This window comes from Meles meles, chromosome 3 (assembly GCF_922984935.1).
Source record: "Meles meles chromosome 3, mMelMel3.1 paternal haplotype, whole genome shotgun sequence".
In the NCBI taxonomy this organism is placed as follows: Eukaryota; Metazoa; Chordata; class Mammalia; order Carnivora; family Mustelidae; genus Meles; species Meles meles.
Genome location: NC_060068.1, coordinates 78774654 through 78791189, shown reverse-complemented (window position 1 = coordinate 78791189; position 16536 = coordinate 78774654). Strand labels below are relative to the sequence as shown.

At 40.8% G+C, this 16536-nt stretch overlaps 1 protein-coding gene across 2 annotated transcripts in view; it reads right to left on the bottom strand.

Annotated features, from left to right (window-relative positions):
- Nucleotides 1-2132: 2132 nt before the first annotated feature.
- Nucleotides 2133-16536, bottom strand: part of DMGDH (dimethylglycine dehydrogenase) — a 64147-nt gene continuing 49743 nt past the window's right edge. For both annotated transcript variants that reach the window (XM_046000310.1, XM_046000313.1), the window contains exons 15-16: nucleotides 9704-9838; nucleotides 2133-2422 (exon numbers count right to left, since the gene is read on the bottom strand). In XM_046000310.1, coding sequence (XP_045856266.1) covers nucleotides 2207-2422; nucleotides 9704-9838 — 351 coding nt within the window. In that variant the 3' untranslated portion in view covers nucleotides 2133-2206. The remainder of the gene's footprint in view (nucleotides 2423-9703; nucleotides 9839-16536) is intronic.

The window sequence follows — 16536 nt, the reverse complement described above, 5'->3', positions numbered from 1 at the left end:
AAAAAACCTGGAGTGTTTATGGTGCAGCAAAGGAATCCAGAGATGGTAAATAGGTATCATAATGGTTAAAGGACTACACAGAGGCAGAGAATAAGAAGTGGGATCTCCCAGGCAAAGGCTTTAAACAGCACCTAACACCAGAACCGAGATCATGGATATGGAGGGTTGTTTTTTTTTTAATTGAGGTCTAACTAAATTTTAACATTATATTAGTTTCAGGTATACAAATCAAGATTTGATATTCATATATACTGTGAAATGATCCCACTAGTCTAGTTATCACCCATCACGTTTTTTCTTATGATGAGAACTCTTAAGTTTTACTCTCTTAGCAACTTTGAAATATTCTGTACTATACTAACTATATTCACCATGGTACATATTATATCCCCAAAGCGTATTTATACCTGGAAGTTTGTACCTTCTGACCCCCTTCATCCATTCTGTCACCTACCAACAACCCTCCACTTTGGCAACTGCCAATTTGTGCTCTGTATCTGAGTTTTGTAATGTCTGTTCATTTTGTTTCTTAGATTCTGCACATATAAGTGAAATCATATGATATTTATCTTTCTCTAATTTCACCTAGTAGAAGGCCCTCTAGTTCCGCCCATATTATCACAAACGGCAATTTGTGAATTCATAGTTTTTGTTTTTGTTTTCAGATAAATACCCAGAAATGGAATTGCTGGATCAAATGACAATTCTCTTTCTACTTCTTTGAGGAACTTTCATACTATTTTCCATAGTGACTGCACCAGCATAATATTCTTGACAATAAGAAATTATCAAGATTATCAAATTTTGTTACCAAGATTTCCCTCTTTTCTCATACAAAAAGCTATACTAATGAGAAATGAATGGCCTATCGGAGTTCTAATATATGATTGCTTTGATCAAACATTTTAAAGGTATACTTGGCATCTCGGTAAAACTTACGAGAAATTTTAAAATTTTGTAATTAGAATACATTTTATGTTTCACATTCAACTTTTATATCTAGGAAAGATTCCATAAATGTTTAACAAACATTTATATAACAAATTATAAGTGATAAGCCACATTTTACAAAAAAAAATTTGATTTGTTCACTCAACTAAATTCAATTCTGAAAAATTTATCAGAGAATTATTTCTAAATACATCCTTTTTCTTGCTGTACACAGTGCTAAGGGCAATCCTGTCAGCTCTTAAGCTCTTGTTTGACCTGCTTTGTCAAATGCTTTGTGAAAGGATACTCAGAAGGGTACATGTGATGTCAACTTTCATTAATTCTTTCCCAAAGAGAGGTGTTCAGTATTCAAACTGTGTTTTCCTGGCACAATCTACATTTCAGCTTCATTTCAGAAGGTCTACAAGCCCTGCTTCCTTTGGAAGACTGTTCTTTTTTGCAATTACTCTTCTAAAACAACCTTTGAAAGGACAATAATGATGTCCATAATACTGCTTGCAGGGAATTCATTAAGAAAATAAGTATTTCAGAGAATTGAATAAAAATGTATGTATCAATATTAAATTTTACTATTTTCATTGTAGATATATTATAAAAAATTAAAACCATCCCTTATTCAACTACTGTTTCCCAAATAAACAAATCCATCCATAGTACCGCTTTTGCTTTTACGTAAAACAATTTGTTTTCAGGTACAAGAACCATAAACATATATTACCAAAATTATACAACATCCTCTAATTCAATTATAATAGTGATGATATATTAGCAGACACTTAAGTGCTTTGTTGAGTTTTACAAACAACATAGGTTAATAAAAAACACTCATTTCAAATGTCTTCCTTTGAAAGGACAATGTAAATAACTAATCCATTATTCTCTCTTGCTGAGGAAAAAATTGAGAAAGTTTTTTTTTTTAAAGATTTTATTTATTTATTTGACAGAGATCACAAGTAGGCAGAGAGGCAGGCAGAGAGAGAGGAAGGAAAGCAGGCTCCCTGCTGAGCAGAGAGCCCAACGTGGGGCTCGATCCCAGGATCCTGGGATCATGACCTGAGCCGAAGGGAGAAGCTTTAACCCACTGAGTGGGTTAAACCCTGGGTGCCCCATGAGAAAGGTTTTATTGAGATCATAAATCTAGATTTTGAGGATTTTGAAATGAATTCTTGGTTTCTTGTATTCGCCCAACAATCAGTTATGATGTCTGGCATAGTCATAGAGCTAACATAATTCAGTTGCCTGCTGCAGGTCTTTTTCAAATTTTGTCCTTTCCACCTTTCTTCTGAAGCCGGTTTCGGGTTGGTTCTGTCAATACCAAGGGTTCCTGTATGACACTTGCTGGGTAATTTTTGCCCAACAGCTCAACTTCCACCTGTTGTCCTACTTTACTTAGCTCTACAGGGACATAGGCAAATGCCAGACTCTTCTGGATGCTGTAACTGTAGCTTCCAGATGTCGTGTTGCCAACCACCTGAAAAACAAGACCCAGTAATCCTTAGCACCTTGACCACAGCTTTGTGCTCTCCTCTCCAGATTAAACACTTCAAAAGTAGGTTCAATTTACAACCGGAAAGTCTTAGGGATTATTCTCTGTGGGGCTAACACCAGGAAGCAAACTTGACTTCGGAGAAGAGTAGGCTTGCAAATTATGAAAAATAATTCTCAAATACCTATCAACAGCCTCGAACTTCTCAGTTTTAAATCACACCTAGTTTTTTTTTAATAGCTGGCACTATTTTGCTCAGTTTCATGCCAAGAGATCTGATAAGTGAAGACTCGAATGTTTCCATTTTAAACTTCAAAAAATTCTCTTCCGGGGCGCCTGGGTGGCTCAGTGGGTTAAAGCCTCTGCCTTCGGCTCAGGTCATGATCTCAGGGTCCTGGGATCGAGCCCTGCATTGGGCTTTCTGCTCAGCGGGAAGCCTGCTTCCTCCTCTCTGCCCGCCTCTCTGCCTGCTTGTGATCTTTCTCTCTCTCTGTCAAATAAATAAATAAAATCTTAAAAAACAAAAATTCTCTCCCACCATCCAACTGGTATGGCAATATACACAAGGGAAAAAAAATTCTAAAAATCCTAAAGTAAATGTAGTCAACTGTTCCTCTTGGGGTTGAGGAAATGGCTTGCCGAATTAAACTACTGATAAATCAATAGTTAATGTGAAGTGAACATTCTTTGAGTACATAGCATTTAGCAATTCTTGGTATAACTTCACCTTCTCTAGACCCCCACATCCAAAACATTTTGCGGGACATTCTACAGCATGAATGAGGTTTGTTTCCCACCCTTAGAATCTTCCAGCCTTGTTGAGGAATTAACACAGAGATACAAGAAAATAGAATCGAGAAGCCAGGAAGTAAACATCATCAAGCCAGGATTTGTTCTCCATTTGGAAGGTGGGTGGAATTAGCCTGGTGGAAAAGGGGGATGAAACTTTCCAGGATGAGCGGAGACAGGGAGTCAGGCGTGAGCAATCAATGTTACAGAGGATGAAATTGAATCACAGAGGATGGCAAACCAGAGAAAAGCACTGAGCAAAGGAAAAAAAACCTAGGAGATGAAAACAAAGGCTTTACTCAGGCTTGTTATAAAGATAAGAGGATAAGTCAAAACCAGATCTAAAGGAAAAGATGAAAGAGGAAGAGTAAACTTAAAGAAAGAATGAGGGAAAGGGAAAAAGGTGATAGAAAATGTCAGGTTAAAATACCACATTTAAAAATTGTAAAAGGAAGACAACAAAAGCAAAATATGATATATAGCCCCACTCAAAATGGCTTCTCCTGGCTACACAACATTGCACTAATCCGTACAGCCTGACTGTTTTGCATAGCAGGCCGCTTGTAGCTGGTGCTCAAAAATTCATGGGCAGGAATCAGCCTGGTGATCTTCCAGCTGCCTCAGCAAAGAGCCCACTACAGTCAACAGTCTTATTAAAGCATTTCTCATCTCTTAGATGCCGACATATTTATGACGTTAAATACAGACTCCTGGCTCTATAGCCCTAGTCTGTAATTATCTCACCGAAACCCCAAATCAGAAGCTCTCCATATCATTTCTGAACTTATTGTGAGGAGAATTGGTGGATTTAAAAAAAAAAATGAATGTGCTCATTAGTAAAAGCTCTGGCAAATTATTAACCGCTGAGGTACTGCTGAGAGAATGCATATGCTTCAAAATGGTTTTTCCTTTTTTCTTTAAGATTTTATTTGAGAAAGAGAAAGAGCAAGCAAGTGTGCACATCAGCACTAGCAGGAGGAGGGGCAGAAGGAGAAGCAAGACTCCCTGCTGAGCAGGGAGCCCCCCACGGGGCTCAATCCTGGGACTCCAGGTTCATGACCTGAACCCCTGAACCGAAGGCAGACACTCAATGAACTGAGCTGTTCAGGTGCCCCTAAAATGATTTTTTTCCTTTAAATCATTGTGAGTAATATAAGGAAGTGATTTGGATCAGGAAGGTTGGAGTTTTAATCATAGCTTTTGGAAGACTTTCTTGGTAACCTTGGTTTCACTCCCCAGTCTGTAAACCTGAGGTCTGTGTTTAGTGTCCTGGAGAGGTAACCTGATTTGCTTGGGCAAGCATCTTAAGAAAACAAGAAGAGGGCAAACAAGGCTCTTGGCTAAATCCCCTAACTTACTGGGTCAAAAAACCTCCCATCCCTTTTCAGAGATTGTGTGAACCACTTCCCCAGGCCTTCCCATCTCTTAAAATCCCAGCAGTGATTCATCTTATAGTTATCGCTGCTTGAGTAATGTAAAGAAATAGCATATTTATTGTACAAATGCTATTTTTTAAAGATTTTATTTATTTATTTGACACAGACAGAGATTGCAGGTAGGCAGAGAGGCAGGCAGAGAGAAGAGGAAGCAGGCTCTCTACTGAGCAGAGAGCCCAATGCAGGGCTTGATCCCAGGACCCCAGGACCATGACCTGAGCCGAAGGCAGAGGCTTCAACCCACTGAACCACCCAGGCGCCCATAAGTGCTATTTTTAATATATTTATTGAATGTGTTGCTTTGTCCTAGATTACTTTCATGTCTCCTTTAATTTCTCTCTAATCCAATGCTGAGTAGCCTAGAGTATTTTAGAAGTCCAGCCTTTCCTTTTTATCTAAATTTCTAAGGGAAGGTTTTCCCTAGCAAGAATTTTATATCGTTCTACCTTAAAATCTTCCAGATTCAATTAAATCCATCCTTCCTTTTTGTTATGTGAATCACAAAAACAACCTGTACCTACCCTCTGCCTAGAAGGTTTTCATATTCTTTGCTAAACACTGGCTTTCCTTTTACCAAAGAAACAGCCCTCGATTAGGTTTAGCCTTTTCTCATTCCTTTCTGTGAAAACTCAAGACCCTTCTGACTTAGGGGAGCTAACAGGGTAGATGGTCTTGGAAGGAGAGAATATAATTTAAGTTGGAGGATGCATTCTATTTCTTTGTGTGTCCCTGTGTGCTTTTGTTTTTTAAATAATAAAAAAGACCACTTTCTCAACTCTCCAAACTTCATTTCTACAAAATACCTTTTTTTATAACTATAAAATATTTTTAATCAAGCTTGATGAAGAAAGTACATATAGCTATAGTCAAGATTCTTATCAAAGTGAACCTGTGACTGGGCTGCCTGGCTGGCTCAGTGGGTAGAGCTTGCAACTCTTTTTTTTTTTTTTTTTAAGATTTTATTTATTTATTTGACAGAGATAACAAGTAGGCAGAGAGGCAAGCAGAGAGAGGAGGGAGCAGGCTCCCCACTGAGCAGAGAGCCTGACATGGGGCTCCATTGCAGGACCCTGGGATCATGGCCTGAACCAAAGGCAGAGGCTTTAACCCACTGAGCCACCCAGATGCCCCAGAGCATGCAACTCTTGATCTGGGGGTTGTAAGTTCAAGCTCCTTGCTGAGTGCAGAGATTACTTAAGAATAAAATCTTTAAAAAAAATTTTTTTTAAAGATTTTATTTATTTATTTATTTATTTGACAGACAGAGATCACAAGTACGCAGAGAGGCAGGCAGAGAGAGAGAGAGGAGGAAGCAGGCTCCCTGCCAAGCAGAGAGCCCGATATGGGGCTTGATCCCAGGACCCTGAGACCATGACCTGAGCTGAAGGCAGCGGCTTAACCCTCGGAGCCACCCAGGCACCCCTCAAAAAAATTTTTTAATAAAAAAAATTACATATGACTAAAATGAGTGACAAGACTAATTCTTTTGGATGCCTTACAAATGGACTCTTCTAACCATTTTCAGAAAAATATTTAGCAACATAATTGGGAAGAAAAAAAAACCAGGATTACTTAATTGGAAGGACAACATTCATCCTAATACATAAAGAATCTCATTTCTATACAAGTCTGTAGTTGCTGAAGAGGCAATTGCTTTAACCAGTTGATAAGATTAGTGAAAACACCTACATTAGTTGCCTACATCCTTTATATAAAACATCTTTAAAACTTCCCAACAGGGGCATCTGAGTGGTACAGTCAGTTAAGCATCCAACTCTTGGTTTCCGCTCAACCAAGGTCGTGGGATCGAGCCCCACGTCGAGCTCCATGCTCAGCATGGAGTCTGCTTGAGATTCTCTCTCTCCCTCTCCCCCTGCCCCTCCTGCTCATACTGTCTCTCCCCCCCCCAAAATAAACAAATAACATCTTGTAAAAAAAAGAAAATAAAAAAATAAAACTTCCTAACAAACCTGCTTTTATAACAGAAGCCTTTTCATACCCACACTAATGCCTTGATTTTTAAAAATGAAGCCTTATTTAAAATCATAATCCCTCCTGCCATCACCGCCCATCTCTCAACTGGACTTTCCTTTTCCTCTGGGCACTCAGTGCCCCGGATGTGCCATTTAGTGAGTATGTTCACTGTCTAGCTCTCTCTGCCCTGGAATGTCAGATCCATGGAAGCCCAGAAGCTCGACTGTTTTTTTCACTGCTGCATCCCCAGTGCCTATCATTTGTTGAATAACAAATTTTTACCTTGTAAGTTTGCACCTTATCCCTGGCAGTAAAATATTTGCAAGAATAGAATACCAAATACCAAAGGTAGTACAAGTCCCCACAAAGTCAGGAAATAGAGCAAAGAGTATTTCCTATCTTTCCAGAGTATAAAGAGGATCCAGAAGATTCATCGGCATGGTGAGAAGACGACCCTACTGAACATCAAAGAGCAGACAAGCAGGTATCGGGAAATTCAAGGGCTATTTATAAAGCAACTACAGGGGCACCTGGGTGGCTCAGTAGATTAAGCCACTGCCTTTGGCTCAGGTCATGATCCCAGAGTCCTGGGATGGAGTTGCACATCATGCTCCTTGCTCAGTGGGGACCCTGCTTCTCTGTCTGCCTCTGCCTGCTGCTCTGCCTGCTTCTGTTCTCTCTCTGACAAATAAATAAATAAAATCTTTTTAAAAAAGGCAACTACAACTGGATTAACAGCTCTGTAAGCAGATGGCACACAGGAGGAAAGATGAAAGATACAGCAGGGAAACCGCACTGATACAGAAAAGGAGATGAAATTCAATAATGGAACTCGGGTTTCAGCTCGACCCTTCCCAGCTTTGAGCTATAGTTGACATGTAATATTATGTACGTTTAAAATACAAGTTTCCAGCCTTTTTAACTTGAATATGGGTGTCAGGTTTATACTGTGTTCATCAGGGTGGTGTTGTGTGGTCGCATACGGAACACGACAGCATAGGGGCGCCTGGGAGGCTCAGGCGGTTAAGTGTCAGACTCTTGATTTCAGCTCAGGTTGTGACTAGGGATCTCGAGATTGAGCCCTGCGTCAGGCTCCACACTCAGTGGAAGTCTGCTTAGGAATTCTCTCTCTCCATCTGACCCTGCCTGCCCCTCTGCCCCTTGGCTTGCACACGCTCATCCACACTCGCTCACTCACTCTCTCTCTTAAAAAAAAAAAAAGAAGAACAGAACAGAATCATCTGTCATTCCACGGCCAAAACAGAAAGCCTGTGCAGGGGTTGGTGTGGACTGTATTAAAAGCTGGCCAAGACCAGAGGGGAAAAATGAGAAACAGAAGAAAGGGGAAGTGGGGGAAATTTGATGACTAGGGAAAAAATTAATTAGAGGCACCAAGAATCTAAGACATGAGAAAATGGAGGCCCAGAGAGGCTAAGATCAGGTCAAGCCAAGCAGCTAGTTAATGGCAGAGGTGATGATCAGTGGCAATCCTGGGCAAATGTGAAGTATGAGGAAAAGCCTATTACGAAAAGAGGTCTGAACCAGCAATTTAGAACAGAAAGGTGGAGGAGACAGTGAGGTAAGAGGCTCAAAGAGAACGAACTCTGCACAATTAAGGGTAAGGTGTTTAAGAAACAGTTTGAAATCTGAAAAGAGTCTGCTGACTTCAAAAGGTCTAACAACATCACCTGCTTCTGGGATGTAGGACAACTGTGGTGCTCTGATTAAGTGCTGAAGAGAATACAGTGGGACATGAGCAGAGACAGAGAGGACAGCAAATCAGAGTATTCAGCATGGCTTAGAAGGAAGGATAAGGAATGCAAAGTCCAACTATACCTGGGTCAGAAATCAGTTCTGTCAATAACTAGCGGTGTAACCTCAAGCAAGTTACTTTACTTCTCTGAGCCCCAAAGCCTCATCTCTAAGATGGGATGACCATACCTATCTGGGAGGGGTGATGTAAAGTTAAATGAGTACGTAAAAAATATCCAGCACATAGTAGAAACTGTGTAGATGTTTGCTGTACATCAAACAATCCATGCCTCAGCCCATGTGACCATTTCTTTAGTAATCCGAAGACTGGGATTGGATGCCACTGGCTTTCCCCCACTCCAGTGTTCTTTTTGTCACTGAAGAGAAGAGGGAAATGAAAACAAGGATCAAGGAGAATGCTGTGCATGAGAAAAATAACATGGAACCAGATCTCTGAGTCTTTGGGTATTGGCCAGGCCTTGTTCAATAGGGAACACCTGTTCCGATGAGCCTCAATGGCCATGTGCTCACTCCCTGCTCTAAGGGGAGAGTACCCCACCTGCCTGATACCCCAGCCCAAACACAGCAAAATCATAAAACAAACGTGGTCTTACAAAGACTTGCAAAAAATCAAAGACATCAAGTTCTACTGGAAAGTTATCTGGTTTTACTGAATACTAACAGACAGAATAAAACAACATTCCCAAACAGGAAGGCACATTTACTCTTTCTGAAGAGCTAACTGGTTCCTACCTTTCACTTTACTTTCTAAGGCTCTGCTCTCTGTTGTCATGGAGATTTTCATTTGGCATTTTTTTTTTCCTGCAGATGTGCTAAGGTTAGAATTACTTCCTTCTCCAAGACTCCATAGAAACTAATCCAGAATGCCAAAATTTTTTTTTAATAAAATCCATCTCTTGCATTCACAGATATGGACTTGGTGAGCAAGTAGATCATCGGAGCCTCTCAATTATACCTTCCTCCTTGTCCGTTGGATTTTAAGTGTTTTGTTTTTTTTTTCTTTAATCAAAGCAGAGCGTTGTTGATGTTTTTGAAAATGAGCCTTTCATTTTTCTTTCAGTTAACCGATTTCTATTTCTTGAATGTCAGCTCAGAAATCAAAGTGTGTTACCCAACCAATAGATAAATAAATAGCAAAAAAAAAAAAAAATCAAAAAACAAACAACAACAACAACAACAAAAAGCAACCCTTAAAAAAAAAACACAACAGAACTCTAAAAGGAAACAGAAGCAAGGAGAATTTCTGGTGTGAAAAACTGCAGTGGCTCCTGGCTATGTGGTCCTCAGCACTCACCTTGCCATCATACCAGATGCTTTCATTTCCCTCCGGATCAACATCGTCCGTTGCCAAGGTGAGGCAGACCAGTCTCCGTTTCAGCCCCTTGGCTTTAATCTGTTTCAGTGCTTGCTTTCCTATGAAGTCTGCTGGCTGCAGGAATCCAAGATAATGATGATGAATGAATGCTCAGACACTGTGACAAGGTTAGAGATGCAAGCATTTAAATTTGTCTGTGATTTTCTCGCCAATTACACATCAAATAAAAATACAGATTGGATCAAACGTCTAGACAAATATTTCTTAGTCCTCAAATGACAGTACCAGCCACATTTTCCTTCAGAATGGGTTAGACTTAAGGGTAACCACTTGTGATAACAATTTTACCAGAACCACCTAGGCAGAAAAACATAAGGCATGATATGGCGATGGTGGATTATGAGAGCGACCCTTGGATCTAATGGCTCTGGACAGCATTACTGGATGGGAGTGAGCAAAGGACCACTCAATTTCTACCCATAGTAAGCCTGTCTCAAGAAGGAAATTCATCCATAAGAGACTCTTAATCTCACAAAACAAACTGAGGGTTGCTGGGGGGTGGGGGAAGGGAGAGGGTGGTTGGGTCATGGACATTGGGGAGGGTATGTGCTATGGTGAGTGCTGTGAAGTGTGTAAGCCTGATGATTCACAGACCTGTACCCATGGGGCAAATAATACATTATGTGTTAATAAAAATAATTTTTAAATAAATAAATAAATAACATTTTTTAAATTAAGGGGAAAAAAAGAGGAAATTTTTGAAATGTGATGTCAAAACACCCCCGGAATGTTGCACTTTTTTTTTTTCCTTCTTCAGAATAGTGGTCCAAGAAATGTGTCTACTGTTACATTGCACTCAGTTCATTCAAGAATGTACTGATTGCCCTACTGTGTGTGAGACACCATGCTAGGCCCGGTGTGGGTTACAAAATTACATGTGGACAGTTTGATCAAAGAGCTTATTCTCTAACACTACGCTTGTCAACCTCGCTTTTCCTCCTTCTAGCCAACACTTGATGGATGACATTCCTATTCCTCACATGTTCCCCCTGGGCACACTCAGGGTTACTGCGAATGCAACACAAGTGAGAGTGACATTGCTCTAGGGATAACCTTGAATCCATGCTTATGTGTTAAAAAAAAAAAAAAAAAGCAGGCCTCCTGCAAACTTCAGGACTTTTACATTTATTAGTCATATACCTACAATAAACAGCTGAGTGAGGACTCCTCAGCAGAGACACTTCGCTAATGAAGGAGCTGTTGTACCTAACCAGCATGCCAGGGACATGGGGTAGTGTGAGAAAGTAGTCAGAGGCCAAGAGCAGTCAGAGTGGAAGGAGGGAAAGCTGACCCCCCAGAGGGGCATGGGTTAAGGCTTCTACATAAGGACACCGAACAAGCATCTCCGATCTTACCCGGGGAAATGGGGGATCTGTGATATACAAATCACAGCTCTATGAAGGAGATATAATAAGAAGTTACAAGGTGAGGGGGGAAATTCTCAAGAGTTCTTCTGAAAGAAGAAAGGAAACAACTTTAATTTCCCCATTAGCCAAAGAAGAAAGGAAACAGTATCTCATGCCAAAAATGTCCTCTGCCACCAACATTTAGGGTTTATACAGCTCTTTCTGCACACAAAACATTTTGGGTTTGGCACAATAAGTCCCCTTAACCTCTCAGTGAAAGGGTAGGAGGGGGCCTCACATACCCTCTGCCTGACACCTCCCTGTTCACTCCTTTATGGTTCAGAACTTCTAGGCTATGCCCACAATCAAGTATGATTTCTATAGATATTGCAACTTTAAATTGCTGACCTTCACAGGAAACTGGAAGTTTCCATTGACCAAGGTTAAAATAATTGCAAAATCAAAGTCCAATGACCTCCCCCAGAGTAACCCAGATGGTGAGAACCAACTATAAGGTTTATTATGAAGCCAGATAAAAATTCAAAGACAGCTGGGTGTGATGTATTTAAGACAGAACTGCTGGGGAAAAAACAAAACCGCCAACCCACAGAAAAAGCCTGATTCATTTGAATTCATATGTAAGAAAAATTCATGATAACAGAAGTAACGAACTGTAACAGCATTCCAACAGGTCTCAAAGTTTAAATGGCTTCAAGCTTATGCTCTCCTCGCTTGCCGACTTAAGTTCCTTAGTCTATAGCCAAATTGACTACTTTCTTGAGATCTGAAGACCACTGTCCTTGAGGAGAGAAGGACCAAACTTTCCCAGAAGATAAGGCCCAACCACATCCATCAACAGTTGCCACTGAGGCCAACAAGTCTGTCCGGGGTCATGTCAATGTACAACTAACCTCCTGGGTACCAGCTTCCTGTGTGGGTAGCCACTCACCCCCATCTACCTTCCCCCTTTAAACCCTCAGCCTTCCCCAAGACAGGGAAGATGGTCTTTGGGATATTGGTCCACCATCTTCTCAGGTTGCCGGCTTCCTAAATAAAGCAGGCACCTTCCTTTCCCACCACCTCTTCTCTCTCCAGCGTTGTCCAGTGGCAAGCAGCCAGCCCTGAGTTTGGAACCAGTTCTAATGACAAAACCAAAATGCATTATAGTAAAAACACTTCGAAATACAGAAAGAACTTCAAGAATAACAAATTTTTGCTATCTTTTTAAAAGACAACTTGCTATTGTGGGTAAATGGTGACAAGTGGGGCTCTTTAGAGTTCTTGTCTACCTAGGAATCAATAAAAAATGAAAAAAAAAGTCTCACTCTTTGTGTGGAAAAGCATTTTACAACAATACTGAGCAGCCAATGGACTAGCTTCTGTGATTTGTGGAGTTCCAGGAGATCCTAAGTAGTTTTCTTATCTTCTGTAATGGAATCTGGATCTTCCCTGTTACAGAGTCATTCAGATCTCAAAGGTTTTAGGTCTTCCTGAGTCTCTATTAGAGAATTTTCTTTCAGTTATTTACTCAACTGTTGTTATACCCCAGCCATCTTCAGAAACTTGTGAGGCAGGAGGCATTGAGAGATAAATAGACAATAGACTATGTTCTTATGGCTTCTAGGAGGCCCCTGAGGAGATGTGACTCCTTCCCTCCACATCACAACATGCCCAGTCCTGAACCACTTAGGCCAATGTCTGCTACACCTGTGTCAAAAGTTGGCCACAACCAAAGCTTTCAGAAATGGGTCCCTTCGTGGGGCACCGGATGGCACAGTTGGTTGAGCATCCAACTCCTGACTTTGGCTCGGGTCATGTTCTTGGGGTCATGAGATCAAACCCCATGTTGGATTCCATGCTCTTCTCAGAGTCAGTTTGGGATTCTCTTTCTCTCTCCCTCTCCCTCTGCCCCTCCCCTCACCATACACGCACACTTGCTCACTTGCTCTCTAATAAATAAACACATCTTAAAAAAAAAAAAGAAATAGATTCCTCCAGAAGGAACAAGCTTGACCACAATGACATCATCAAATTCCCCCTGCCCATGAGTCAGCCGTGAAGAAAACAGAAGACAACAAGCTTTTGTTCACTGAAGATGTCTAGGACAACAAGCGCCAGATCAAACAGGCTGTGAAGAAGTTCTAGGTCACTGATGTGACCAAGGTCAACATCTTGATCAGGCCTGATGGAGAAAAGAAGGCATTCAACTGGCTCCTGACTATGATGCTTTGGATGTTGCCAACAAAACTGGGATCATCTAAACTGAGTCCAGCTAGCTAAATCTGAGTTTTTTCACCTTATTTAAAAAAAAAAAGAAAGAAAGAAAGAAAGAAAAGAAATGGGTCCCTTTGGGATGCTAGACAAGAGCTACCTGGGCATGGGCGGTGGAGTGAGAGGAACCAGATATGCTAGAAGGGAGAGACAGCTAACTCCACCTTTGCCAAAAGCACAATTTAACCCAAATCTAATGTCAGCAAATCACAAGAAATAGGAAAAGTGGGGGAGGACCTCAGAGAAATTCCTTTAGAAGAGAACAATTAATAAATTCAGGGAAAATAAATGTTAAGTACTATTTACAATCTATTAGGTACCTGCTCTGTGCCAGACACTCTGCTGAGGGATAAACATTAATGACCCCCTTTACTCCCCATGACATTGCTAGGAGAGAAGTAATGTTATGCCCACTTTATGGAAAAGAAAGGCCCAACCAAGTTAAGGGTCTTTCCCAAGGCTTAGTTACATGGAAACCGAGTCACCACCTTTAGATTTTATCTGTACATTTTTTAAAGTGACTATACATAGAGTCTCTCATTGGAAGGCAGAGATTATGTAAATATTCTACAGAATGTTTCCTTTAAATTATTTCTGGGTACTCTGAGCCTGTTCTGGATGATGTTCACTGCACAGTATTTTTGTACTACAAAAGAGGATTTGAAAACACTCTGAAGGTTATTATTGATGAAATCTGACATCTAGCTCTGCATATCCCTGAATTAGGAAGTCATCTGGTCAGCAATATTGCCCTCAGACATGAATGAAAACATACTCACAGTAATAAAAATCTAATTAAAAGTAAGGAACACATACTTAAAACATCCCAGCTGCCCCTGGAGACCATTCTCCCTTCCCATGCTAACCTTGCACCTGATATGGAAAGATTTGAAGTGGGGCAATGCCATTTCATTCTCCTTTACTTGGTTTTTCTTCCAAGACTGTAGATTTTACTCTATTACATAGCTTTTAATTATGAACAAGAGAAAAAAATATGTCTGAAGTTAAGTGCTGTGATTAAAATTGGTGCTATCAGGACGACCTGGGAATGGAAATATATTTAATGAGTCACTGTCAAATTAATTGTATAAATAGCTGTTAATATATTTGAGAAACATACACTTCTGGGGCGCTGAGACTATAGCTCAAAAATAGTCTTGGCTCAGGTTTTTTAATTTATTGATTTTATAAAAGCAGTAAGAGCCACTAAAATAGCCATCTGTAATATATTCTAAATATAATATCCACAAAGATGATAAATTAAGATTTTACATGAAATATAATTACTCAGTTTATTGGCTCTATTTAAAGTACTTATGGGGCACCTGGGTGGCTCAGTAAGTTGAGCCTCCAACTCTTGGCTTCAGCTCAGGTCGTGATCTCGGTGTCGTGGGATCAAGGCCCATGTTGGGCTCCTGCTCACTGTGGGGGGGGGTTTGCTTGGGATTCTCTCTCTCCCTCTGCCCCTCCTCTTCCCCTCCCTCTCTCTCCCTCGCTCTTTAAATAAACAGAGAAATCTTGGGGGGGGGGAAGTACTCCTATTACCCCAAAGCACATGGAAATGAAACAAATTAAACCAGTATGTTTGTGGTTGTGGTTCTTAGGTCCATGGAGAGTTTGCGATATGCAGCTAAAGCTGAATTTAACAGGAGTAGTGGTAAGAAGGTTCTGATATGGAGAGTCGTTTAGTGGGTTTTCACAGACCAGGAAAACCTAGTTCAGAACCTTTTCTATACCATGTATTTGGAATCAAAACCTACCAGAAAATTCAAGGAAATTATCAATTTCATTTAATTGTCCAAAATCCTTTTAACCTAAATATCAGAAGTTTCCAAAGACATAAATAAGACAATCAATGGAACATTCTGGATCTCAGCAAAGCTCCCCTTAGAAACTCTGTATAGCACAAGTGGGAGAATCATGCTCCCGTGCTGACAGACAGGTGTGGGGAGAGCTTGTCCTTATAATACTTTACTGAAACGTTTCTTATTTTTCATTTTTTCCTAAGATTTCTTTTAGAGAGAGAGTGAGCCTGTGGGGTGGGGGGTAGGGGCAGAGGAAGAATGGAGATAGAATCTCAAGCAGACTCCCCACTGAGCGCAGAGTCCGATACGGGCTCGAGCTAACAACCGTGAGATCATGATCTGAGCCCAAATCAACAGTCAGATGCTTAACTGACCAAGCCAACCAGGCACCCTAAAACATTTCTTATTTTAAAAGAGTTTCAGGGCTCATCATTTAAAAACAGGCCTGAGGGCGCCTGGGTGGCTCAGTGGGTTAAGCCGCTGCCTTCGGCTCAGGTCATGATCTCAGGGTCCTGGGATCGAGTCCCACATCGGGCTCTCTGCTCAGCAGCGAGCCTGCTTCCCCCTCTCTCTCTGCCTGCCTCTCTGTCTACTTGTGATCTCTCTCTGTCAAATAAATAAATAAAATCTTTAAAAATAAATAAATAAAACCAGGCCTGATAGGAATGCTTCTGTAAAGCATGTGGCCATTACTAAGCTGCAGTCTATGTAAATCTTAACTTTCTTCAGTCAGTTGATGAACAACAGGTACATCCATGCTTATCCCACACTCAAACTGATAAAGCCATACATGGGTTCATTCATTTAGGGGGTGAATCAAGTGACCCATCACCCCATCACGATACAGCAGACCATCATTCATTTCATCTTTACGTCATTAGAATCACAGCTTTTAAGCAGGCAGGAAGCTCAACAGTCTTGCCTGAGGTGATGAAGTGAGTTTAGCACCAAACCTGGAACCCAGGCTTCTCAACACTCCATTCCTTTTCCACTATGCAGAGCTTAGTAACATTCCACATATGTTCATATGTTCACTCCCTTAAGGAGTCTTTTAAAAAAAAGTCCTTAATGTAACTAGAAACTAAAAGCATGTGACTCTTAGTCTTGGGGTCATGGGTTCCAGACCCACACTGGGTATAGAGCTTACTTACAAAAAAATTTTTTTAAATAAATAAACATGGAATAGGGAAGGAAAGCAGTGAGAACAAAGTGGAATAAAAATTGAGCATTGGGCGCCTGGGTGGCTCAGTAGGTTAAGCCTCTGCCTTCGGCTCAGGTCATGATCTCAAGGTCCTGGGATCGAGTCCCACATCGGGAATCTCTGCTCAGC